At 41.7% G+C, this 27381-nt stretch overlaps 2 protein-coding genes and 1 long non-coding RNA gene across 5 annotated transcripts in view; 2 read left to right on the forward strand and 1 right to left on the reverse strand.

The window, feature by feature from the left end:
* Positions 1-10441, forward strand: part of LOC132365854 (placenta-specific gene 8 protein-like) — a 33219-nt gene extending 22778 nt beyond the window's left edge. Inside the window, exons 5-6 of one of the 2 annotated variants that reach the window (XM_059922733.1) lie at positions 2823-2937; positions 10117-10441. In XM_059922733.1, coding sequence (XP_059778716.1) covers positions 2823-2927 — 105 coding nt within the window. In that variant the 3' untranslated portion in view covers positions 2928-2937; positions 10117-10441. Of the gene's footprint in view, positions 1-2822; positions 2938-5003; positions 5159-10116 lie in introns of those variants that run through there. The other variant, XM_059922732.1, reaches the window with a different exon arrangement.
* On the reverse strand, positions 337-26012 carry LOC132365855 (uncharacterized). 2 transcript variants are annotated; one of them, XR_009503269.1, is made up of 5 exons: positions 25643-26012; positions 16370-16504; positions 12531-12716; positions 11099-11516; positions 337-1496 (listed from the first exon to the last, which is right to left on the reverse strand). It is a non-coding gene; the product is annotated as an uncharacterized LOC132365855 (long non-coding RNA). The 2 variants fall into 2 exon arrangements; XR_009503270.1 differs by lacking the exons at positions 11099-11516; positions 12531-12716.
* The window catches only part of LOC132365853 (placenta-specific gene 8 protein), a 35476-nt gene continuing 29593 nt past the window's right edge, over positions 21499-27381 (forward strand). Inside the window, exon 1 of the mRNA XM_059922731.1 lies at positions 21499-21633. The gene's annotated coding sequence lies outside the window, so the exon portion shown is untranslated. The remainder of the gene's footprint in view (positions 21634-27381) is intronic.

Genomic DNA, 27381 nt, shown 5'->3' on the forward strand with positions numbered 1-27381 from the left:
AGGTTCTGGGAACAGCTCAGAAAATAGCTAACTTCTGGACTCTCTGAGAAGTCATCTGTCAGCATCAACTTTCTCATCTGTCGTGAGAAAGTTGTGCAAGATGATTTCTAAGGTCACTTCTAGGGTCTGGGATTCTATGCTATAATAAGTTTCCTTGGTATACATTAAATAAGTGTATTTATAGACAATGTATCTCTCTTCTTCCTCCTTAGAACAGACTTCAGAAATGGCTAGTAAATCCTAGGACTGATTTATATAATTTATATAAATAATAATATAATATATATTATATATTATATTATTATATAATAATATAATTTATATAATTCAGGTTCTTTGCTTTGTTTCCCCTTTGCTTCTATGCAAACTTTTGCATCTATGCAAACTGCTCCAATACAGCCTCTCTGACCTGACCCTGGACACAGAGGCAGGACACAGTCAAGACAGCATCCCTTTGGCTAGGGCCACAACCTCTGCAGCAGAGGAGAAAGAAAAAAAACAACCACTGATTGAACGCCTAGGTGCTGGGATACTACCTTAACATATATGTGCTCATTTACTACTTACAAACTCTTTATGGTGCAGGGACTGTTATCTCCACTTTATAGACATGAAAACCAGGACTGAGAAAGGCTTAAGGTCACAGAACATGTAAATGCTGAAATTCGGGCTCAAGTTTATTCTGACTTGGAGTCAGGTCTGGTTTTTCCCACTTGACCATCTTGTCTTCCCAAATCCAAGTGTATTCAGCCATGTACCACCATCCATTCGTTTATTTGCTCAACGATTCTGCAAATAGTGCTCATAACAAGACTTCTTTTTTTAACGGCTTCCAAAAAAATGAAGCACCAGTCCCCTTTCCCAAACAGAATGATGTAAGCAAAATCTTTGCTTCTGGCACCCATTTCCCAAGAAGCTGTTCTGGTCAAGGCGTTTATGTCCCTTATTAACTTCAGCATGGTATAAACCTGCAGTTCATTTCCTCTCATTTGAAAAAGGAATGTTTTTTCTTTTCTATATTCTCTCTATCTGTATTATGAAACAGACTTAGAATTAGGGTGTGTTTTCTAAAGGTTTCCCTAGGTCTCTCAGCAAATAATAGTAGGACTTTTTCCCCCTAAAAACTTCCTGAGGTAAAAGACAGGCACAGACATGCTGGAACAGAAAAGTGGTTACATCCTTGTTGAATATTTTCTTCTTTGTAGCATATAATATGTATTCAGCAAGTGTTGGTTTAATGAAGGTTTAAAAGATAAAAAGAATAAAAATAAACAATGAACTAAAGAATGAAAAACACAAGTACTTTGAGGAAGGGTTAGAGGATTTGGATGCTTTATCAGGGAAAAAAAGAAGGCCAAGAGACTGAATTGTCTTCAAGCTGAATATCCATTCCTCCATCTGATGAAGGTCACAACATTAGAAGATTTCTAACATTGTTATCTTGTTGTCCACTCTTTGTCCCACATGCTTTCTCTGTTAGATGAACATCAAAATCACTGTAGCAAAGAAAAAAAATTTTATGAAAAATAAATCACTTATAATCTCACCATTTAGGAGCTCCCAACCCTTATATACTATAGATCTCTCTCTCTCTCTTTCCTGCTCTCTCTCTCTCTGTTTCTCTCTGTCTCTGCTCACACTGTAAATTGGGAGTTGTATTAAATTCAACATTTTAAAGAATAAGTGCTCTCCAAAAATGGAGTTCAAAATTATTTCAATCAGTCAAGACACACAGTCATAGAATCTGGTTGTCAGACTAGAACCCTCAGATCACTCAGTGCCGACTACACAGAGCAGGAGTCCCTTCAAGGGCATCTCTACCCAAGGGTCATTAAGACCCAACTAGGCCTACCATGAAGAGGGCCCTCAAAACTTTGCAAAGGGCTTCCCTGGTGGCGCAGTGGCTAAGAATCCGCCTGCCAATGCAGGGGATATGGGTTTGAGCCCTGGTCCGGGAAGATCCCACATGCTGTGGAGCAACTGAGCCCGTGCGCCACAGCTACTGAGCCTGCGCTCTAGAGCCCACGAGCCACAACTACTGAAGCCCGCGCTCCGCAGCAAGAGAAGCCACCGCAGTGAGAAACCCATGCACCGTAACGGAGAGTAGCCCCTGCTTGCCTCATCTAGAGAAAGCCCGCGCACAGCAACAAATACCCAACGCAGCCAAAAATAAATATAATAAATAAATAAATTTATTTTAAAAAAAACTTTGCAAAGCAGCCCATTCTACGAATGAATAGTGGCTTTTCCAGACACTATTCATTATCTTCTTTCTACTTTTCCCCATAATTTATATATCCCTCCCTCACTATGGACTTCCTCCCTTGCAGAATAGCATGAGGGATGTCAATGGAAATGGCTAGAGGGATACAAGGTGAGGCCTCATCTGGCACTATACTCACAACCAATTGGAAAAATTGGTGCATTACACAACTGGCTTTAAAGGGAACAATTCCACGTTAATAAAAATAATAAATAAACCAAAGTTTTCTTAAAAAGGAACAAAAAAAGAGACAACAGATGATAGAGAACTGGGGCTATAATTGTAACCTGCAGATCATTTGAAATGGTATGTTATTATGAAAAAGGTACTGGCTTGAGAAGAGAAAGACCAATCACTGCTACCAATTTATGTGATCTTAGCAAGTCAGTTAACTTCACTTGGTCATCAGAAAAATAGGGATAACGTCACAGAATTCTCATGATAAACAAGTGACATAAAATGTATGTTTTAAAGAGGTATGAAAAGTTAAACAAATGCAAGGAATTGTATGACTGTATTTATAGGCTACATGTTGATCCGTTTGTTTGTTTTTTAACAGGGGTCTATTTGTAATGATTTCCTGTGGCTGGCATGTTTCCCTAATTGCACCCTTTGTCAACTCAAGCGAGATATTGAAAAAAGAAAAGCAATGAATGCTTTGTAAAAGATGCTTGGTAAGTTGGTGGGAATTCTTTGATTTGTGAGTATCAAAACAAATTCTCAAAGACATCTTTGATTTCTTTGGTACTCTGTCTCACAGATACATGAGATATCCCTTACCAAATGGGGGGTAAATGACTTTCAATGGCCAGCCTACACCAATCAGTTGGGAGTCAGCTTCCCAGAGCCTGGATAGGGAGGGCTAATCCTGACTGGATGGGAAAGAATTCTGTGATTTGTTAGGATGTCTGCCACAGGTGGAGTGGCCGTGTGATGTAACAAATAAACATACCACATCTCATCCATACCTATCTTAACTACATCATGATTTAAGGTAGTAGAGATACGTGTACGACAGAACATTCATTTCCCTAAGCCTAGATCACAGGTCCACTGCTGCCAACAGTAACCCATTGAGATGTTACACTAAGTGTGACTGGGTAACATATCTAGTTATATGTTCTTGTCAACTCCACAATATTGAAATAATAATTCATTCTCCAAAGTGGTAGAAAGCTATCTTAGTCTCTATAAACTAAGTGTGGACAATTCACTCAGTTATCCAAAATGCCCAAAGCTCCTGTTTAGGAAGAAGAGCACTGACTTTTTGGTGGCAGTATGGTCAAAGTTGGGCAGCTACTCATTTACCTAGTTCCCTAAGCTCTCCTGGTCACATTTTTAATCCTCTCAGTTCTTCATATTTTTCTCAGGCCAGAGGGCAAAGGCTTACTCAGTCTTGCCTTTCCATCACTTACTGCCAATCCCATTGAATTTGTTATCAAAGTTTTATCTTCACCTGGAAATAGCTATTGTCTACAAAGTCTTATCTCCCAAAAAGTCTTCAAAAGTGTTTGGTCAGCATGGTGCCTTCATGAGTATGACTGGTTGGCACTGGCACAGTCTGTCTCCCTCTTACTTATTTTGCCCACATGCAGCACCAAATGATGTCCTCTTCATGAACATCTTAGCTCATTTCATGTTGCATTTTAGTACCATTTTATTTTGTTATTATTATTTTTTATAAATTTATTTATTTTACTTATTTATTTTTGGCCATGTTGGGTCTTCGCTGCTGCACGCGGGCTTTTCTCTAGTTGCAGCGAGCAGGGGCTACTCTTCGTTGTGGTGCGCAGGCTTCTCATTGCGGTGGCTTCTCTTGTTGCGGAGCACGGACTCTAGGCATGCGGGCTTCAGTGGTTGCGGCACGCGGACTCAGTAGTTGTGGCTCACGGGCTCTAGAGCACAGGCTTAGTTGCTCCATGGCATGTGGGATCTTCCCAGACCAGGGATCGAACCCGTGTCCCCTGAATGGGCAGGCGGATTCTCAACCACTGCGCCACCAGGGAAGCCCCTAGTACCATTTTAGTATCCTAGTATTTGTCTTCTGATTGCTTTCTTCAATGTGCTTTACTCATTTACAAGCAGAGTCAAGATGGTGAGTTTTCTTATTCTTTTTCCTCCTTGTACCCTACCTCCTGAGAATTGGCTGTTGTTTATCTTCCCTAGCATTGATGTTTCTTTAAAGCCCTTTGTTACCAATGTGGCTCAGAATTTTGCCAAAGTAGCCCTAGTCTCCTACTTAGAATGTGGCAGTTTACTGGTCTAGTCATCCAGTTAATGAAAAAAGTTGTTTTGGGGTCTCTGCCTTTAGGAGTCTCTTACCTTAGCATGTTTGATGAGTCATTGCCATTTGATAAGAGAGGTTAGCTCTGGCAATCTACAGAGCATTCTGTTGGTTTACCCAACCACCTAGCAATGGTGTCTGATGCATAGTAGACACTTAATAACTAACGTGGATGAATAAATAAATGCAACTTTCAAGCAAGGAAGCATAATGAGGCTCCAACCTAGAAGACTCATCTGAATCTTAAGTAGTGATTGTGACTCTTCCAAATAGGTTGTACTGAACCACGGGCCATTATTTGATATAGATTTTAAATATGCAGCAATTTGGCAGTAGGGTAGCAGTGGAATGAAAGTTTTGATACTTGGAACAAGATAATGTAAAGATGGAATTGATAAGTCCTAATTCATTCATCTATTTAGTCTTTCTTTCCTTTTCTTCTTCTGATTTCTACAGGTCAAATTCACATAGTAGTGAAAGAAAATGCTGGAATGAAATACTGCATCTATTCAGTGCTATCTCACCTCAAGTCTTAGAAATTAATTCAGCTAATCATATGGTTTCAAATGGCTTCAAAACATTTTTAATTTTTGGTTTATTTTGAAAGAAATATATTTCCACTGCTGTTCTCTAAGATGAATGCCATTAAAAAATGAATTTCCTCAACAATTCTTGTGTCTTCAAATACTGCTTCATGGAAAATTACAATATGCTTCTTTTAAAAATGAGCCCAAGCTTGTCAAAATGTCAAAGTTGAATGATGGGTTCGTAGAGATTCTTCATTCTACTTTTCTACCTTTACGTAAGTTTGAAAATGTCCAGAATAAGAAGTTTTTTTAAATGTTGTCAAGTAAAAGCCTTCTGTTATTTTGGATTTTCCCTGCACTGGGAGACTAGGTGTTACCCTGCACGGCCCTTCACCCCAGGAAAGTGTGTGGTTTCCTCCCTCAGGGAGCCTGAATGTCTTTTGGCATGTCTTCACAGCCCCATAAAGTAAATCTACTCCAGGAGTTAATTGCCTAGCAATGCAGAGTTTACTGTAGATTTTATACACAAAGGGAGGATTTCTGTCATAAGCCATGTAGCAAACCACTTAATTAACATTCCCATCGCCCATCTCTGTCCTCCCCAAAGTCATCCCCTGCAGCAAGCCAGCCACAGGGGCTCCACATACCTTTATTTTTCCTTTTTTTTTCTAGGTTAACTTGGCATTTTATTTCATTTTTTTAATTGCGATATAATTGACGTATAATATTGCACTCGTTTTAGGTGTACAACGTAATGATTTGATATATGTATATATTGCAAAATGACCACCACAATAATTCTAGTTCACATCCATCACCGCACAGTCACAAGATTTTTTCTTCTTGTGATGAGAACTTTTAAGATTTACTCTCTCGGCAACTTTCAAATATGCAAGACAGAAAACTTAAATGGCATTACAAGGTCACCAATGTATACAGAATGGCAGTGCTGAGTCTAGAAAGCAGGTCCTATTTCATTGTTCATAACAGTACACAGAAGTGTTTTTTATTTATTTATTGTCTTATAAAAATTAACCCTGGGGTTTAGGATTCCAAGGATTGCTATTATAAATTTATAGAATATCCTGTCTGTTGCCTTCCTAGCAGTCTTCATTTTTTCTGTTTTTTGGTTTGTTTAACACCTGCATCGATGGTAACTGATAAGCAGCATGAAAGCGGGGACAGATCATATTTGTTCTAATTTCCTTTTTACTCCCCCAGCACATGGAAAATACTGTGGTTAAGAGGTCAGTAGATTAGTTTCAAAAGTATAAAAGGTGGCAAGAATAGTAATCAGATAAGACATTTGTGCAAAATGAAACTATTTGGAGGTATTTTTTCTAGTCATTTTCCTTATGAAACTATGTAATGATGTTGTCCATACCATTTTCTAAATTGCTTGTTTTGTTTTACGGCTTAGCCACAAATTATGAATGACTTGCCATATTAATAAATATCAAAAAATATGCACTACAGTGCTATTAACTATAGTCACCATGCTGTACATTATATCCCCATGACTTACTCACTAGAAGCTTGTACCTTATGACCACCTTCATTTTTGCCCACCTCCCACTGCTGGCAACCACCAATCTGTTCTCTGTATCTATGAGTTTGGGTGTTTTTGGTTTGGTTTGGTTTGGTTTTTTTAGATTCCACATATAAGTGAGATCACATGGTATTTGTCTTTCAGTCTGACTTGTTTCACTAAAGCATAATGCCTTCAAGTTCCATCCATGTTGTTGCAAATGGCAGGACTTCCTTCTTTTTATGACTGAACAATATTCCAACAATATTCCAATATATATCACATTTTCTTTACCCATTCATCTGTCAGTGGACACTTAGGTTGTTTCCATGTCCTGGCAATTGTAAATAATGCTACAATGAACAGTGGGGTGCAGCCCACATACCTTTCTTATGAAGAGCAATTTAGTTCCATCTCAGCCTTCTGGTCCTAGGAACCATAGCCCCAAAGATGCAGGATGGGTGTGGAATTCTGCTATTAAGCAAAATAATGAGCTTTCCATGTAGCTTACTTTCAAGTTACTTAAAAGTTATGATAAATAAAAAGGTTTTTACAAAATCTTTGATGAGGATGAGAACAGTTCTCATTAGCTTCATTCTCCCACTCTTGATATTACGCTTTATCCTGTACCTTCCAAATGCCTAAGGCTCCCTCATACGAGGCCACTTCCCTTAATTAAATCAAAACCTCCTTAAATGCTACTGCATGCCAGAGGTAAACTGCTAGAGCCAAGAAGCAACCTCAGAGGAGGTTGAGGTTGGGGCTGGGGGAGAAGACATGTAGGAGATTGACAAATTGACAAAGCAAAAGACAGCACAAAAGAATTCATCTCACTTTTCCAGGGTATGTAATAATTATCCATACATTCTTCCTGCCATGGATGCTATAGCAGAGTTAGCTGCTGCTGCTTAGCGGCTTAAACAACAACAGCCATTTCTTCTACTCAAGAGTCTCTAATTTGGGCAGGATGCTCTGTCTCTGCTCATGCAGTGTGAACTGGGAGAGCTCACCCCGGGCTGGAAGATAGTTGGAGGTGCCTCTTGGCCATGGGTTCAGCCCGGGCTTGAGCCTAAGGGCCTGGGCTCCTCTCTACATTAGCCACACCACAGGCTGCTTGGACTGCCTCACAGTATGGTTGCTGGGAGTCCAGGGCAAGCATCTCAAGAGAACGATATGGAAGTCAGTAACATTTTTATGATCTAGCTTCAGAAGTCACATAGCTTCATTTCTTCCGAACTCTCTTGGTTGAGGCAGTGGCAAAGGTCCACCCAGTTTCAAGAGGGAGGGAACACAGACGCTGACTCAGCGGAGCGTGGCAAGGCGCTTGAAGAACATAAGAGACAAGGGCTATTGTTGCAGCCATCTTTGGAAAATAGAATCTGCCACAGATGCCGTGAGGCACTCTGTGTTTTGCCTTGTGGGGGTCAGAACTGTAGTCCATCTGTTCTCAATAAAGCTCCTCCTGGAGGATTGCAGCAGATTGATGAGTTGCTGCAGCTATCTGCTTCTCATCCCTCTAGACCTGACTGATGAAGATATACTTTTTTTTTTTTTTAATATTTATTTATTTGGCTGCGCCGGGTCTTAGCTGCGGCGTGCGGGATCTAGTTCCCCAACCAGGGATTGAACCCGAGCCCCCTGCGTTGGGAGCACGGATTCTTAACCACTGGACCACCAGGGAAGTCCCTGAAGATATACTTTTAAAACATCTGATGATTCGTTCAAACTAAGGAACTACTCTTTTCCCCCTAAAACTGAAAACAAAATTATTTCTCCCAGAACAAAAGAAGAATCTTCCCCACGAATTTCCAATTTTCACTGACAGCAAAGATACAAATTTCTGGCAGCTAAAAGATAGCCATTTTTTAAGGTTTCCAGCTTTCAAAAGCATGTAGGTCTAAACTTTGAGAGGCACAATCAAGAAAAGCTAAACACCAATGAATTTAACTGAAGGATATCAAGAAAGGGAAGAAATTCAGGGTAATTTGTTTTCCAGCTTGAGCAGCCAGGTGGAGGAGAGAGCCACTAAGCAAAATGGGGAAGACTGGAGTGGGATGGGAGAAGAGGTTTCAAGAACATTGAAAGCTCTTTTGGGACTTGTTAAGTTTGAGGGGTATAAGGCATCCAAGGGAACGAGTCAAGACAGCGATGTCAAGAGTTTCAGTCAAAGGAGAGACCCAGGGTAGAAATACAAATTTTAGATTCGATGGCACTAAACTGGTGCTTGAATCCATGGCAATGAATGAGACGAGCAAGGAAGAACAGAGAGAGAAGAAGAGGGTTGAGGGCCAGGGCTGAAGAACTCTAAGATTTGGACATTAGTTAGGAAAAGGGAAGGTTAGCAAAACTCAGAAGGAGCAGTTTGTGTGAAGGGAGAGTGAAACTAAGGGATATAGGAGAGTGTTTCGAAAGTGAGAGACCAAATAATATGCAGACACTTAAATTGGGCCACTCAAATGGAGGAGCTTTTTTGGAGAGGGTCTCTCGTTTGCAGGGCTGTGGGGAGGGACAGCAAATGATTTCTCCTGTGGATGGCTATGAAAGGGTAACTATCTTGGGGAAATTCAACTGTTGGATCATGCCTTTCCACATTTGGAGGGTGATAAAGGCTAGAATAACAAATGGGGCAGGGCGAGGGAGTGGGGGGGGGACAAGGAGAGGGCTAGACACAAGGAAACTTCCCTTGTGTCCCTCTGAGCCCCAAAATGAACTCAGCTTTATTGCTGTGGCTCACTAACAGTCAAGTCCCAAGGGTTCACTCTATTAATAATCACTTGCAGGAAACTGATTGCTTAGTTATCTGAATTTCTTTAGAAATAAATTATCATTCCGGCATTCTATAGGAAATGGCTGTCATCTCATCCTTGGGTCATTTTGTTTAAGACATGCTGACTTGCATTGCTTTCTCACAGTTTCAGCCAAGAATGTCAGTTCATGGCAGGACGGGAGGTGGGAGATGGAAGGAAGCAGGCTCTGTCCACCCTTCCCGGCAGTGTAATCAGGAATCTCACAAACATGCTGGCATATGAGACTGGAAACCCTTTTCCCAGATCCTTTTCCAGACAGGATCATGTCTTCTTCATTTCTTTACCCTCCTCAGAGCTTAGCAGATAGCTTTGCACATAGGAAGCACTCCACAAATAGTTCATTCAATAAGTATTTACTGAGTGCCTACTATGTGCCTCTCTGTGCCTCAGTTTATGAACTTATTAAATGGGGATAATATTAGAACCTACCTCACAGGGCTGATGTAAAGATACAATGAATAATATATATAAAGTGTTTAGAAGAGTACCTAATACACAGTAAGCGCCCAAGAAAAGTAAATTACCTTTGTTATCATTCTTGTCATTTGCCAAGCATTATGTGAAGCTCTGGGGACAAAGCAGTTAAAAAAAAAAAAAAAAAAAAAGACTATTTCAAGGAGCTTAAATTCAAAAGCTGTTGTAGAATGAATAAATAACATTTACCAACAATTTCTGTAAAGGAATGTTTCCCTTTGTACTTTCTCTAGATCTCTCTGCTCACTCCCGCATCTCTACTAATTAGAAACAAAACAAAAACAAAGCAGCAGAAATTTCTTATGAGACTCCCGCATGAGCGATTTCCTTGGAGTGGAAGCGTTTTCTTGGGGAGCTCGGGCACGGGCCAGCCACACTATGAAATTGGAGGGAGCGCCCGGCTCTAGGAGCACCCACAGTGATGGCCTCGGCTCAGCCAATGTCCCCCGAGTGTGCTCTGTGCACAGCCCGGCCCTGGACACGAGGATGGACACCAGGGCGTGGCATCCGCTCTCAGGAGCTCAGAGGGGAGCCCAGCCTGGTCATCCCTGCCTCGGCTAAGCTGCCTGCACTGCCAGAATTCACACGTTTTCTAACATAGGCTGAAGTTGCGTTGCCTGTAGTCAACTTGCATGAAGACTGCAGAAATACTGATTCCCAAACCCCACCCTGCGTGAAAATACTCCGGGGAGGGGAGGTGGCCTGGGCAGGGAGGGGAGGGGAGGAGGGAGTGGGTGGGAATCTGAACTTCTAACACAATTACTGGTGACTCCAAGACACACTAAAGTTTGAATATTGTGCTTACTGGGTTTCGCGGAAGCTGGACTCTGCTGTTTACCTGTAGGCTCATACTACCTGTAGGCTTTAACAGCTCGGGTTTACTCCAGTTTCTGAGCTCTCAAGACTTGTATGAATTACATGAGTGTTAGTTATGTTTATACCAACTACTCTGCTTTTGGCTTTTCAAAGCATCTTACTAGATGATAGTTTTTAAATGTCACTTCATTCATCAACATCCAAATAAAAGTACTGTGCTTTAATTTTTTGCAAATGATAAACATGAATATGTTCACCATCATTCCAATTTCTCACATCTTTCTACAAAAAGAAAAAAATCCTCATAAATAGCTTTGTGCATTGTATTAGTTACCTGTTCATACATAACAAATTTCCCTATACTTAGTGGCTTAAAACAACAATGATCATGTATTGTACCTTGTGTTTTCTGTGAGTCAGGAATTCAGGCAGAATCAATGGGAACAGCTTGCCTTTGCTCCATCATACCTAATCCTCAGTTCAAAGCCTCAAAGGCCAGGATTTGGGACCATCTGAAGTCCATTCATTCACATGTCTGGTGGTTGATGCTGCCTTATTGGCTGAGGGCCTTGCTGGGACTGTTGGCCAGAGCACCCACATGTGGCCTCTCCATATAGCTTGGTCTTCATCAAAATACGGTGGTGGGTTCCAAGGACAAGCATGGAGGGTGGGGAGATCCTTTGTATGACTGAGCTAAGAAGTCACATGGCATCACTTCCATTGCTGCTCCATTGGTCGGCAGTCACAGGCTTCCACTCAGATTCAAAGAGAGGGAACACACACCCCTACGTGTGAGAATATCAGTCACACAGTCACACTGTAAGAAGAGTGTGTGGGGTGGGATAAGCATGAGGAGGGCCATCTTTGAAAAACGCAATCTGCTATATTGCATGTAATTGGTAATAGGAACTTGCGATAAGATACTCCCAGCACATGTTGATAAACTTATCTTTGAACACTGACACATAATTAATGAGGTTAGTGATTTAGAAATATATGGCTGAGACTAACTTGGATCCCACCTAGGTTAAGACCCTTCCAGGGTGATATCAGAGCATATTTGCACTTACCACATGGAACTGAAATTGCCCTGCTGTCTGTCTCCCCTGAGAGAGTGACCTGTAGTCAGGGATTATGTCTTGTTCACTTCTGGATTCCCAGTGCTCTGTGATACCCAGCTACGTGCCTTGTGCTGTTCACCCCACCAGTTCTGGGTGACCCAAGAAGCTGACCAAGCACATGCCCAGGGACCCAGCGAAACAGGGACACAGAGCGAGAGACAAGAGAAAGAACAAGACACTTCTAATCATTTATCTAAGATTAAATTTTTTTTGTCAATTAAAATTTTTTAATTAAAAATGCATTTGAAATTCAGCACATATAAATGATATGTCATTTCAAATAATAAACATTTATTTTGAACTAGAAATGATAGGACAGGGAAACCATGATCTTTTCAGGGCTCAAGAGCTTGCAAGAGGGACTCCCCTGGTGGCGCAGTAGTTGAGAGTCCGCCTGCCAATGCAGGGGACACGGGTTCGAGCCCTGGTCTGGGAAGATCCCACATGCCGTGGAGCAACTAAGCCCGTGCGCCACAACTACTGAGCCTGTGCTCTAGAGCCCGTGAGCCACAACTACTGAAGCCCGTGCACCTAGAGCCCGCGCTCCTCAACAAGAGAAGCCACCACAATGAGAAGCCCACACACCGCAACGAGGAATAGCCCCTGCTCACTGCTCTAGAGAAAGCCTGAGCGCAGCAATGAAGACCCAACACAGACAAAAATAAATTAATTAATTTTTTTAAAAAAGAAAAAAGCTTGCAAAATTCCACCTGCGACTCTTTTTCTGCTGTGGACTCTTCACCATGGTGCGGTTACCTCCACACCTGTCCATCCCCACAGGTGAGATCCTGTGGAGGGGATGCCGTTCTCGATACTGCTCCAGCCCTTTATTCTCTTCTACCATCACAGACACAGCATTATGGGTGTATTATGCTTTTCTAAAACATTGGTAGCTACTACAAGGAATTACAATGGACAAGAAGAAAAAAAGAAATGATTAAAACGTGTATATAAAACCTATAAAACAAAGCATATAAAATACTTTGAAAGAAAAAGTATAGGTTGTGCATATTTGGGTTTACTTTGTACGTTAGATTTTGTTGGAAACAAAAGTCTTCAAGATAAATTGATAAAATGAAAACAAAAACAAGGCCAAGAGGAGCGTACACTTATTGTATACAAGAAAAAAACAATATCAAGATGGACATCCTTGTAGTACATCTACTATCCCTGTAGGATACAAAAGAAACTGGCATCAGTGAACATCTTCATACAAGGGGACAGTGTAACTGGGGGACCAGAGAGGAAAGGAGACTTACTTTTCACGATGCACTCTTTTATAGTTTTGAATTTTGTACCATTTACCTATATTATCCTTTCCAAGTAAATGACATGATATTTAGAAAGAAAAATAATGAAAGCAGTCAGTAAATAATAGTAGAAGAGAAATCGAATTCATTTAATCAGTAGAACCAAACAAACAAGGCTTTGTCAGCGAGAAAACAGTGCCTGGGTCAACAAGACGCAGAGGAAATACTGGACAGTTTCACTTTCTTGAGATGAGAGGCAAGACGGAAGGCCTGGGGTTGGGGGCGGGGAATTTAGGAGGAATCTGTGCAGAGGTCATACAATGAAACCACATGAGGGAGGTGGTCTAGTGGGGGGATGTATTAACAGAAAGGAATACACAGTACGGAGACCTGACTGGCATGATCAAGGTCTGGGAAAACTTCTCAAGGAAACTGACAATTGAGTTGAGATCTAGAAGATGATTAGGAATCAACTAGCCAAGAGGGACAGGAAGGGCAGCGCAGGCAGTGAGTGAAAAGAGTAGGTGCAAAGGCACTGTGGGGGGGAGAGCACAGACTCAATTCACCCCAAGTGCCCACACACATGGCTACCCACTGCCACCAGTTTATCCTGATTTAGCAGTCAAGATGTTCAACCCTCCCTCTCTCCAAGAGAAACCTTCTTCCATAGAGCTAAACTGTGGTGGGGAGGTAGTGCCAGTCTGTGTATCAGGGGGAAGGCATTTGATATAAATTGCATGGAGCCTGGGATTTCCTCTATTTGTTCACTGGTATATCTAGTATTATTACCTCCATTAGAAACTAAAGCACAGATAAGAGAATCCCCTTGTCTGTCCAAGATTACACAGTGAGTACAGGGTATTTTTGGGTGCTCATTCAGGTGTGCAGGCATGGTTTCATCCAGGCTCTGGCTCCAATTCCCTTGGCTCTACTCAATCCTCCCCCATTGGTATGCTCTCTGCACCTCAGAAAAACTGATGGAGAAGCTTTGTGCTAAAGAGCCAACAAACGAGCATTTAAATAATATCCCTGGAGACTTATAGTTAAAACCAAGAGACTGGGGACTTCCCCGGTGAGGCAGGGGATAAGACTCTGCGCTCCCAGTGCAGGGAGCCCGGTTTCAATCCCTGGTCAGGGAACTAGATCCCACATGCATGCTGCAACTAAGAGTTCACATGCCACAACTAAGGAGCCCACGTGCCACAACTAAGGAGCCCACCTGCCACAACTAAGACCTGGTGCAACCAAATAAATAAATATTAAAAAAAAGAAAAAAGAAACATTAGTTAATTAATTAAAAAAAAATAAAACCAAGAGACTGGGAAGAGGGTCATCAGCAGAAAGGATAGAGTTCAGTGAATTTCTAGATGTAAACTAGGTGGAGAAATGGTAGTTGAAGAAAAACTAGAGGAAGTTATATTCTAGAATACTTATAGAGGAGGCTAAAAAGTAGTGGGAGATGCTCTTTGCTATAAAATCCCAGAGACTGTTTCAGAAATACTGAAAACAATGGAAGATGGAATAAGACATGCACTGGCATCAGAAGCAACAGCTGAATGAAATAACATGAGATTTTCCTAGCACTGAAGGATATGAGTTTTTGCAGTGAAAGGAGCCAGCACAATGAAAAGGGGACAATCTACAACTAGATATCTTATTGTAAAATTTCAGAAACACAAGCATAAAAAAGAAAATTCTAAAAGCTTCCAAAAACATATTGCTTACAAAGGAATAAGAATGAGATTGACTTCTCCTCAGTCACATCAGATAGCAGAAGAACATGGAGCAATGCCTTCAAAGTTCCAAAGGAAATTTGTAGACAAGAGTGCACGTAACATACAAAAACGGCTTCAAAATAATAATAAATCGACACCCATGAATCCTCCACTCCACTGAAGATACTTAATATCATCAGTACCTGTGATATACTTGAGGTCCGCACCCTGAACCCCTCTTCCCCTACCTTGATTTCCATAATAGTTTCACCACATATGCATGTCTTGATGACCAATATAATTTTGGTTTGGAAATATGTATTGTAAAACATATATTCATTATGTGAAATTTCTATAAATATCTTTCTACCACGTGTATTCTTCTGACTTGCTTTTTTCCATGCGTTTTTGAGCTCACCCATGTGGGTAGAGACCACTGAGGTCCATGCACTTTCACTGCATTATAATATTATTTGTCTCATAGTAATACAGTGACACTAGCTTGCTTTTGGCTAGTTGCCTGGTAGACTTTTATCTATCCCTTGACTTTTAAAGTTTCTGTATATTATGTTCCTGCAAATCTTGATTAGAACATGTGGCTAGTTCTATTTCTTTATTTTAAAAATCTGATCTGAGAACTTTGTGTTTTAACTGAGGTATTTAAAGTGAGTACTACATCTGGGGGGGAAAATCTGCCATCTTATTTTCTGCTTTCTATTTCTCTTTTTCTATCTCTCTCTTTTCCCTCTTCTTCCTTGCCTTCTTTTGGCTTGAGTCTCCCCTTCCTCCTCATTCCTCCTTCCCATAGGGGAATTTATTTTAAACATAGAATTATAAGTCCAGTTGAACTACGAAGTGTGAGGGAAGAATAAAAAAATTTTTTCAGGCACGCAAAGACTCAAAAAATGCACTTCCCATACTTCCTGTCTTAGGAAGTCACATTCAATGCAGTTGAGCTAAATGAGAGAGTGAACCATGAAAAAGGATGACTTAGAATCTGAAAAATCCTGGGGAGAAATAAAGAAAAGATTCGGGTGGATAGAAACCCAGCAGGTTTAGAGAACAACTAGCCCAAACTGGGCAAGAAGATAGAGGTTTTTAGGAAGGAGCCATCCAGGGAAAACAGAATTCCCAAGATTTGAAACTGGCATCGAGAAGATGATTAAAGCATGTAATAAGTGAATAGAAACTTCAGAGAAAAAAAAAAAAATCCTGACTCTTCAGTTAACTAACTCTGTGACGTTCTGCTTGTTGCTTTTCTGCCTGGCAGTTTCATCACTCATAAAATAAGGTTAATAAGAGTCCTTCATCATAGGGCTGTCATGAGGATTAAGTTAATAATTGCAGAGTGATTAGAAAAGTGCCCAGCAACTAGTAAGGGTGTGTTAAATGGATAAAGAAAAATGAAGTTTGGCTCTGCCTTTAAAAATAATCACAGAGTCACAATAATATTCACATTGATTTTTTTAAAAACTAATTAGATTCAACGATTGGGCAATGTACACGTTTCTTAATTATGGGTAGAGAACAGGATGTGAGTTTTATCAATTTCAAAAAACACAAAAGTAAAAACAGAGAGGTCACCTGAGTGCAGTGGGATGCCAGTGACACACAGCTCAGTTCCTGGGTTCCTACTGAGCCATCACACAGGGACCAAGGGACACACTGGGTCAATTGTGCCCTCCTCTTCAGCGTGCTTCTCCCAAGTGCCAGGCAAGCCTGTGATAAAAGAAATTTCCACATATTGAGATATAGGGAAGTCATTCTGGCTTATGCATGAGTTAACTTGAATTTTATGCTTACTAAAATAGCCTGTTTCTGGCCTATCAAACATACATTGTACATCTGCTTTAATTACTATAGAAAAGGGCACACTGACCAGTAGTAAAGAATGTCCAAGTGAAAAGTAAAGATTAAATGCCTCTCTTCCTGGGACACTAACCCTGGTACTCCTTTGATGATAAGACTCCCTTCCCAGGTGCCAAGGCCATGCTGACTTGTGCTGATCTATGTGTTTTGTTTTGTTTTGTTTTTTCTATACGTGCTGATCTATGTGTTTGTTTGTTTGTTTGTTTGTTTTTTGAAACCTTGAAGATATGTATCCTTAACTTGTTTAATGTTCTTTGTTCTGACAAGATATAAAACTGTGCTGGAAACCGTGCTTCTCTGGACCAGCTTCTCAGAGTAATCTGGGAAGCTGGCTTCCAGGCTAATCCTTAGTTTGGCTCAAATAAAACTCTTTTGTTATCAGAGATTGTTTGATTATTTTCGTTAACATTGTGCTACCACAGGTTGAATCTTTGCAGTTTCCGCTCCAGCCTGTCAAGATAAGTCCCATCATTTTATATGATTTTGTCTATCCTGAGGCAGGCACCCACTCCCTATTTCAGACAAGGCCAGTCTGCAATAAAAAAGAACAAAGATGAGACAGAAAGAGATCGCAACCCTATTCAAGTCCCTGGTTCCAGTCATTTTGAAGGGCTGTTTATATCCCTGCCCTCAGGCTCTTGCTTCTTATTTTCATGTTTTGTTTGGGAAAAAGGGGCAGGTAAGTGGGTTCTGTTACTTGCAGCCTACACACAGCCTCTCCCTAATGGAAGTTACTACATTTCATGAAGAAAGCTGGGCCTGTCTACAAGTCTGTAGCCACTGAGTATGGAGACAGGGTCCCTCCAGGAAATGGAGAATCTTCCATCTAGCTGCAGGAGGACAGGAATTTAATCTGCAGTTAGGATTCCCACAATAAGATATAGGGAAACAAATGTCACAACTTCTTCCATAGCACCTCCTCATTATCATAAAACTGTGTTCTCAGTTGCAACCTTCTGGAAATGTATTTCCACCAGATATAAACTGACGAGTTGCTGGCATGAGCTGGGGGTGAATGAGCATCTAAGCACAGAAATAGATTTCCACAGAAATTCATCTTGCAATATTGATCTTCTCCTTTACCAAGCGTGTTGTAAATCATCTGGTCTTTATTTGTTCATTTTCCTTCCCTGGGAGAGAATGTTTGGATAGAGACGTAACTACATGAGCTGGACCCTTTCTCTGTGCTGCACTTACTGTATAAGCCAGCTCACCCCCATTTAGAGGTCACAGGCTCTTAGTCTTCTCTCCACAGGAAGGTTAATGACTTGTATACGTTAACTAAAAAACAAGAGCTCATAAACCAAAACGAGCTTTGGCATCCGTCCTTTTTCAGACAGGATATGACTTCTTCTGCAGAGCTGCCAAGATTTCTAACAACGTTTGTAACAATGGGCCCAGAGGACAAGCAAAGGAAATCAAGATTCATTTACACGTGACCTGATAAAAGCCTGAGAAATAGAAATGTTTTGCCCTCATTTGCATCTGGAGATGCTCAAATTTTCTATGAAAATTTTTATATCATGGCCAGTTTTCTGGCTCGAAGAATATTAATTATAATTTCACAAGAAACTGGCCCTCTATTCGATATGAATGATAGCTCCAGTTATTCCAGATGCTGATTAGAGAATGGCATTGAACACAGATCTTAGCTCCAGCTGTTTCCTTTTAAAGAATAAAAAGGATTTCTAACTCACGGCTTTTTAAAATTTGACATATGATTCACATACCATAAAATTCACCCTTTTAAAGCACAATTCAGTGGGTTTTGGTATATTCACAAAGTTGTGCAAAGCTGGGGCTGTGGGTTGGGTCTCAGTCCCTCTCCACATAAGTACAAAATAGATAAAGGAAGATAAACCAGAAACTAAAGAGACAGGGGATGGATAGGAAAGGGGGGTGAGGGGATGGTAACAGGACAGCAGAGATGAAGAGGGAGTGACCTTTTTCTGAACAGATCTTACATTACCACACCAAAGGGGACAGGAAAGAAAAGAAGTAACCTAAGTAACTTTGGAAAACAGTGTTTTGACTTGATCCTGTAAAGCTAAAATAGCAAAAAGAACTGTACACAACACTGTAGTCTAGTTGGTAAATTGGCTTCTCACAGAGGTGTCGGTTAGCAATTCTGAAAGCATCATGTGTACATAAAAGGGTTGGATTGAACAAATAAGTAAATATATTGTAGATAATGAAAGCTAAGTTTTTCACTGCTTGAGAAAGAACTTAAAATAAGGCAAGGAGGAAAGCTAGAATTAAACCTCGTGGAATTGGATTAGAATTAGAGGTATCAGTGTGAAGTCACAGTTTTGATTGATAATGATGGGCATAGGCACGCATATCCATATATGTACATGTATACACATTCATTCATGTGTATAAGTAAATACGCATATATCACCTCTCTTTACTGAAGGAGCCTAAAAGCAATGAGAATCCAACAGCACCCAGATCTTTTCTAAATACCGTTCTCCAATGAAAAGACCCAGGGCTCCTTGGAGAAGAGGTTAATTCCACATAGGTCCTCTTCAAACATGTCAAAGTCATGTGAAGCAAGAAAAACCTGGGGCACTTCTCCAGATCGGAGGAGACTAAAGAGAGAGATGACAACTAAATGCAGGGTGGAATCCTGGATTGGATCCTTGAACAGAGAATGGAAAAACTATTAAGATTCAAATAGTTTTGTCTGTGGTTGAGTTAATGTTCTTGTACCAATGTTAATTTTCAATTTTTGATCATCTTACTATGGTTATATGAGATGTTAATTTTTTTTTTTTTTTGTCTTAGATGTATTTTTTTTTTAATTAATTTATTTATTTTTGGCTGCGTTGGGTCTTCGTTTCTGTGCGAGGGCTTTCTCTAGTTGTGGCGAGCGGGGGCCACTCTTCATCGCGGTGCGCGGGCCTCTCACCGTCATGGCCTCTCTTGTTGCGGAGCACAGGCTCCAGACGCGCAGGCTCAGTAATTGTGGCTCACGGGCCCAGTTGCTCCGCGGCATGTGGGATCTTCCCAGGCCAGGGCTTGAACCCGTGTCTCCTGCATTGGCAGGCGGATTCTCAACCACTGCACCACCAGGGAAGCCCATGAGATGTTAATTTTAAAGGAAGTTAGGTGAAGGGCATATGAGAACTCTTCTATTTTTGCAACTTTTCTGTTAAGTCAAAAATTGTTTCAAAATTTTAAAAAAGGTTTACTTCACATAGAATTCTCTGTCCTTGAGTGTTCTTCTCCCATTGCCCCCAGTGTAGCTCAAAGGGATAGACTGTGTAGTTAAGCTCTTTTATCCCTTACCCTGGGTAGCACAGCAGGCTAAACACAGACTTGACACGATTTGACCCTTTCTTTCCTGTATTCTTTCAGGCCTGGGACCAGGGTGAGGTAAACAAAAAGCCTATGGGCACAGAATTTAAGAAGACACTCACTCTTAGTGAAATTGCTGGGCCAAAGGATAAGTCTATGTTTTGATTCTGCTACGTATGTATATAGCCAATACTGCCTGCCAAAAAGAGAGTACCAATTTATAATGCCACCAAAAATCAATGAGTCTATCATCCATTTCGCAAAACCTTGTCAATACTGGATGTCACCTGGGTGGGAGGTGTGCGGGGGGGGGGGATCATTGTTTCAGATTATAGTTGGTATCTCAACAGTCTTTCAGTGATATCAGCTAACATACATCGAACATTATAATGGACTAAGCCTGACTTCCCTGGCGGTCCAGTGGCTAAGGCTCCACGCTTCCACTGCAGGGGGCCCGGGTTCGATCTCTGGTCAGGGAATAAGATCCCACGTGCCGTGCGGCGTGACCAAAAAAAAATTTTTTTAATTTAAAAATAATAATAAAATAAAACAGACTAAGCCTTATCAATGACACCCAATGACTTTGGTAGGTAAACCTTATTTTTCTAATTTTAGAGGTAAGGAAACCGAAGTTTAGACTTTTTAGTTGACTTTCCAAGTCCACACAGCTAACAGGATTTTATCCCCTGTCAGCTCAGCTACAAACTATGGCACTTTTTACTACATCACGCCCAATCTCTTTACACCGTTTCTTTTATGTCTGAATTTCTTCCTTTTGAAATACCTGTTCATAACATTTTGATTTCTGATTCCGTAATTTGAGCCTTTCAGAAATAAAAGTGGCCAGCCTTCTCACTCCCTCTGAGGTTGTGAGGAACGGCAGATGTTTCCCACTAGAGCGAGGCTAGCGTCAAACTGCAGGGTGAGAATGCGAGGCAGGATGTGGTGCAGACCTCCAAAGACACAGAGTCCCTTTTCAGCCAGTTCCTAGCTGCCAACTTCTAGCCACTTAGCATTGCTGTGACTCAGTTTCCTTGCCAGTTAAATGGCGATGATAATCATACCTACCCCACAGACTTGTGAGGAGAATTCAATAAATTAATACATGAAAAGCATTTAGTACAGTGCCTAACACTTAGTAGGCATTTATTTAACCAATGCCAGGGAGAACAAAGGAGTCCAAAGAGGCAGAAGAAAAAAAGAAAAGTGTCTGATTAGGTATGGAATTCCAGGTAGCCTGTTTTCTCCTTAACCCTACCTACAAGCTCCCCAATTTAAAAATGGCAATAAATACACACTAAATCTTCTTTATTGTATTAAAGGGAAAAAGTAAAATTTAAAAATTGGTAAGCTCTGCCAGACATGTAAAACCAGTCAAATTATATAATGAATCAAATCCTTCCCCCCCCCCAAAAAAAAGATACATGAGTGTACTTACCACAATGTAGGAGAAGGAACACAATTTTGGGGGCAAGAAATGCTTTCGTTTTCAAAATCACAGAACATACCTTGAACACTCCTCTGCCCAGATTGCACTGGCCAATGAAAAACCACTCATTATGTACTTTGTACTGCATACTGCGATGGAAACACACTTCTCTCTTTCCTGTATCTCTCACTTCTAGTGAGATTCTCTCTGAAGCCACAAGATACAGCCTGCCCAGACCTATTTCTTAACTGTAAGTACTTTTAAATTAAGCACTTCTTTAAAAGCTTATCTTAGCCCTGGGGGGGGGGGGAAGTATTTGATTTTCTTGTTATTATTTCTAACATGCAATATTTTGAGGTTCAGCCGAAAGACCAATGTTCTCTTATCTAATTGCTTTAAATTTAGTTAAGTTAGTCAAATTCAACATGTGCCAGGCATGTGTGAGATGCCATGCTTTTCATAAGGTAGTCTTGAATCGTCATCAACTACTGCTTTCAGCAGGATATATATATTAGGCATTGTGTTTATAACTTGATCATTAATTTCACTCTTTATTTCATACATAGGCATGTTTACTTGTGCTAGTCTAATTTCTTTGTCTTTTGAAACTATTTTGCTTGATTTTTTTTCCATTAGAAAAAGAAGACGGGATTTTATAGATTTAGCTAATGAATCATGAGAATCCTTGAATTTTTGGTATGACAGTAAGAAAAAACAGACTAGAAGGCTTCAAACTTAAATTCTGGTGCTTTATTTATATGTATAAAGAAAGAGACCCTTCTCACCTCACATTTGTTAACTTCTGAGATGAGAAATTAGGAAATGGAAATGTTTCAATCAAAGCAAAAAAAAAATTAAAGTTTAACATTGATAAACACTAGAAAGAAGAGGAAAATCTAAGCGATATATTGATTAATATTAATGTAATTAATGTAGTAGATTAATACTAATTAATATTAATAAGATAGGGGCTGTCCTTCTCAAGAGTGAGGTTTTCCAGGGCAGGGGAGACAGGTATAAGGTTAGTTGTAACTAAAACTAATGGATGAAATTAGGGTGTTTAAAATGTGGGCCAAATCCTGCAAGGTTTCTGGGCATTGAGGGCATTCCACAAAAGGGGTCTTCTAAAGAAAGGGGTCTCAGTCTCTCTTCAAAGCTTGTCCACCAAGATTCCCATTTCAATTCCTCCTGCCTCCATTCTTCCTTTCTCCGGAGTGGCCCCCACCAACTTTTTTCATCACCTGTCTGCTCTGTGGCATCAAAGACAACATGAAACGAAACAGCTGTGTGGTCCCTCAGTGATGGGCAGAGCTACCGGCTGTGGAGAGGAAACTACAGACTCTCCTGAACCCCTACCATATCTAACACAAGCACTACACACGTTGGGTGCCCAGTAATGTTTGCTAACGTGGGTTGGATCTGCAGTTATTCTTAACAGAAGAGAAATAAAAACGCCCAGGGCCGTGGGTTACAAAGTGTCCTCTGTAAGGGCACTGATGCTGGAATCTCCTGAGATGCCAGGCCTCTGCATGGGCAGGCAGCCCAGGGGTGAGTGGGGCTAGTTCCTGTGCGCCTCGGGAAAGCTGGAGGCCCTGGCATGGCTACACCTGCCTGGAGAAGGGGATGGTATTTTTCTAATTCTCACCAAGCTGCGTCCATGCAGAGGGCCACATTCCTCTACATGACAGCACCCTATGCCATAGGGGCAGCAGCCCTGAGGGTGCTCGGTACAGATTCCTGGACCCCAGCCCATCCCACCTAAATCACAATCTCGGAGGATAGTGCCCAGGAATCTACATCGTAAACAAACTCTCCAAAGTGGCTTTTACGCGCACAGTAAGCATTGAAGACCACTGAACGGAGGAGACAAGCTTGTAGACAAGGTCCCAGAAATTCTTGGAAACATTACTGGGCACTAAAGTGATTTCAGGGAAGTTGTCTTTTGTTATCTTCCCCTCAACTCCTGCTGTCGATCTTTTACCTTGAATGGTTAAGGTTAAAGACTATTGGGTATTTAATGGCTGAAGCAAAGAGACTTGCAACCGTTTAGGATATTTTGAGTTCGTTTTTATTTTATATTTTATTGCAACCTAAAGGATCCCTAGAATTGTGAAATGATATTTAAACCACAGAGCTGCACAGGAGTAAGTGTGCTTGTTTTCTCTTCTGTTTGATAGCTATCAGGGAGCTCTTTCTGGAGTAAGAAATCTCATGTGAGAAGTTACAAGACCTCTTTCAGAATAAGCCACATTGGTCAAAAAGAAGTCTGGGGCGCTGGTTCCTAGTGCTGTTGTTCTGGGCTGGGCCGGATAGAGTAGCCTTCCCCCCTGCTGTAGGTAACCTTCACTAGAGATGAACCTTGAAACCTCCCGGGTCCCCCAATCTCTGCTCAGTTCTCGGTGCTAAAGTCCCCAGAAACACCTGGGGCGCCCAGTTTTCCGTATTCAAAAAAGGAAGTCAAAAGTAGTGAAAGAAACAGAAACCGAGAGCTTTTGACTTTGGGGCTAAAGACTGTTGAGGCCACTACACTGAGAAAGTAAACTGTGGTACAAACTAACTGGCAGTCAGCACATGGATATTTCCGATGAAGCTGCTGGCTGCAAAATGTGCAGTTTACCTACCATTGATTCAACTTCAAAGGCACTCAGAGAATGCTCCAGTCTCTGCTTTAAGGGCTAACAGCGGCCAATCTGAATACACAGATATATAAAGTATATACTGAGTGAGGACAGTTAGGAAAAAGAAAGGATGGTTAGATAATTGCAGGCAAGTTTTTATTTTGAAATCTTCAGATCATTCTATTCAAAATCACAGCATAGACTTCTTAAAAAATAAGCAAGTTAAATGAACATGTTTTTCCTGAGAGAGATCATGGGAAGGGTATAAGTTCATTCATTCAACAAGTAGTTACTGAATGCCAACTTGTGCCAGGCACTGGCTAGGGGCTAAGGAGAAAAAATTCAGACAGCTATAGGATAATCAGCACAACCCTTTACTTTTTTTTTTTTTTTTAGTCACTGCATTTGCTTTTTGTTTCCAAAGTGGGTATTTCTTGTGTTGATTATAAAAGGAATAAATGCTAATTGTAAAAAATTTTTTCAGAGAATGCACAAAATTATAAAGATAAAAGTTAAAAATATCTACCAGCCAATCACCTAGTGATAACCACCGAACATTTTGTATAGCCTTTCCTGTTTTTTTCTGATATTTGATTATTAAAAAGAAATACAAAAGAAAGTCTGAATTTCCTTTTTTTAAAGCATTTCCTGCAACACCTCTTCTTCCCAGGTCCCAAATATGGGAAGCTATCACCCAAAACTATGGTTTCTGTCATGTGAGTACTGGGGTTTGCGATATAGGATGTCTGGCGGTCTAAAGGAGTTCTAGGGAGAACTGCCACTGCTTAAGTGGTTTTCAGGGCTGAGCACTAGCCTGTGTCTGATGTGCACGGGCTCCAGCGGGCATCACGCACTAAGACCGCGGTGGCGGGCGTGTTAATGGGCACCTACTGTGTGCCAGGCCCTGCGCTAAGCTTTTGCGTTACCTCAGAGAACACAGCCCACAAAAATTCCCTGCCCTTGTAGAGCTTACGCCCAGGACTGGGAGCTTCCTTTTCCCAAAACCAAGGTGATTACTGTAAAAAGCGTGAGCAACAGAAATGGCACAATTGCAGTTTCTTTATTTCCTTTTTCATGAATCCACAGAACGAGTGTGTTTAGAAAGCTGTGGATGCTTCTTACTAAACCGAAAAACAGGCATGTGCACTAGAAGTAGAATCTGGGGACCACCTAAGAGGTGTTAAAATCAGCGGGGCCAGGGGCCGGGGGTTGGTGATGATAGTTTCTTTCTGTCTTACTTCCCGATCAGAAGTGAGCTGATCAGCCCACTCATCTGATGAAAACTTTACAAAATGTATTACAAATGCCTGGTGAGACGGAGCGGCCGCGGCTGGCGGAGCGGCAGGGTGCCGGGCAGCGGCGCCCCGACCCTGTCCCAGACCCCGGGCTCCCTCGCGCCTGCCCGGCCAATCTCGGCTCCCACCAAATCCGGCAGGTCCAGCCGCGTACGGCGACAGGGACCAGCCCAGGTCCCAGCCTCGCGGACCCTCCCCGCGTCCGCGAGATGCAGCCGCCTGGAGCTGGCCGCGCCCTGACTGCGGCCAAGCCTGCCCGCGGGCTCCGCGCTGCCTGCCCGGAGGGATTCGGGGGCAAAAAGTCAGGTCCCAGCAGAGGAGACGGCCGGGTACACAACTCACGTACTGGGAGGCCGAACGTGGGTGCCTGGCGGAGAACACCTTCTGCGCCGCCACGCTGCGCGCACTCACCATCCTGAGGGGCGAGAGGTCACGGCGGTGAGAAGCCCACCCCACCCTCCGGCCCGCGCTGCTGAAGCCCCCGGCCCTGCTCCTGCCGAGGCCACACCTCTCGCGTGCACCGGCAACGGGGAGCGAGTGGGCTCTCCGCCCCAAAGGGAAAAGCGGAGGCTGCCGATGGGCCCGTGTGGTTTGATAACTTGGTTCAGCCTGACACCGGCGCCCCGCCACCGGCGGACTGTCCTGCCCTTGTCCCTTCTCCCTGCGAGGGAGCCAGAGTACAGCCAGAGGCAAGTTCGCTTCGTTCCACCACCTGATGATCCTACCCTTCAAGATAGACTCCTGCCTACAAAGACACCCACAGATAACGCAGGCCCCGAATGATCGCCCCCCCGCCACTTTCCCTCCTCCCCACCATTTTTGTTCACTTACTAAACCTTCTTTCGCAGTGTTTTCTGTGAGATCCACAGTGGTTAGCCTCTCTCTTTTCTTGTAAAAGAGCAGTAAAAAGCCATTATGGCGCGTTAAAAAATAAATAAAGCAAAAACCAAAATAAAAAACCACTTTAATGCATATAAAAGGACAAACCTAATAAATTTTAAATAAGCTTCAGCTATTCTGAATGCATTTTATGGTGTTTTATGCGAAAAAGAGAAATTCTTTAGAATGGTTCCTAAGAATTATAAGGCGGAAATGCAACCACAGTTCAAAAATCTTCTTAGGGCTATGTTTACATTATATACTACTTGGATTTGGGGATATACGTTTTACAGCTTTTGTAACAGATTGCTTTTCTATTTTTCACTCTAAGTCCTATGGGGGCTCTCCTCTTCCCATATTCTCTTATGTTTTGTTTTCTTATTTTTTAGAAATAATTTCAGATTTATGAAAAATGTTGGAACAATAACACACAAAAAGACAAACAATAACAAACGTTGGCCAGGATGATGGAACCCGCAAACAAAATGCAGCAGTTTTGGAAAACAATGTGAAGCAGTTCGAAATGCTAAACATGGCCTTGGTGGTATAGTGGTGAGCATAGCTGCCTTCCAAAATGCTAAACATAAAGTTAGTATTTTGACCCAGCAATTCCACTTCTAGATAGACACCCAAGAGGAATGAAAACAAATGTCCGCACAAAAACCTGTGTGGTACGCAGATAGTAATAGGAGCGTTATTCATAATAACAAAAAAGTAGAAGCAATCTAAATGACCATCAGCTGATCAATGGACAAACACAGGGGGCTCCCCTGGTGGCGCAGTGGTTGAGAATCTGCCTGCTAATGCAGGGGACACGGGTTCGAGCCCTGGTCTGGGAAGGTCCCACGTGCCGCGGAGCAAATGGGCCCGTGAGCCACAACTACTGAGCCTGCGCGTCTGGAGCCTGTGCTCGGCAGCAAGAGAGGCCGCGACAGTGAGAGGCCCGCGCACCGCGATGAAGAGTGGCCCCCGCTTGCTGCAACTAGAGAAAGCCCTCGCACAGAAACGAAGACCCAACACAGCCAAAAATAAATAAATAAATAAATAAATATTAAAAAAAAAAAAATGGACAAACACAAAATGGTATATCCACACAATGGAATATTATTCACCAGTAAAAAAAAAAAAAAAAGTACTAATACATGCTGTGATAAGGATGAACCTTGAAAACATTATGCTAACTAAAGGAAGTCAGTTACAAAAAAA

The sequence above is a fragment of the Balaenoptera ricei genome, chromosome 5 (genome assembly GCF_028023285.1).
Source record: "Balaenoptera ricei isolate mBalRic1 chromosome 5, mBalRic1.hap2, whole genome shotgun sequence".
NCBI classification, from domain to species: Eukaryota; Metazoa; Chordata; class Mammalia; order Artiodactyla; family Balaenopteridae; genus Balaenoptera; species Balaenoptera ricei.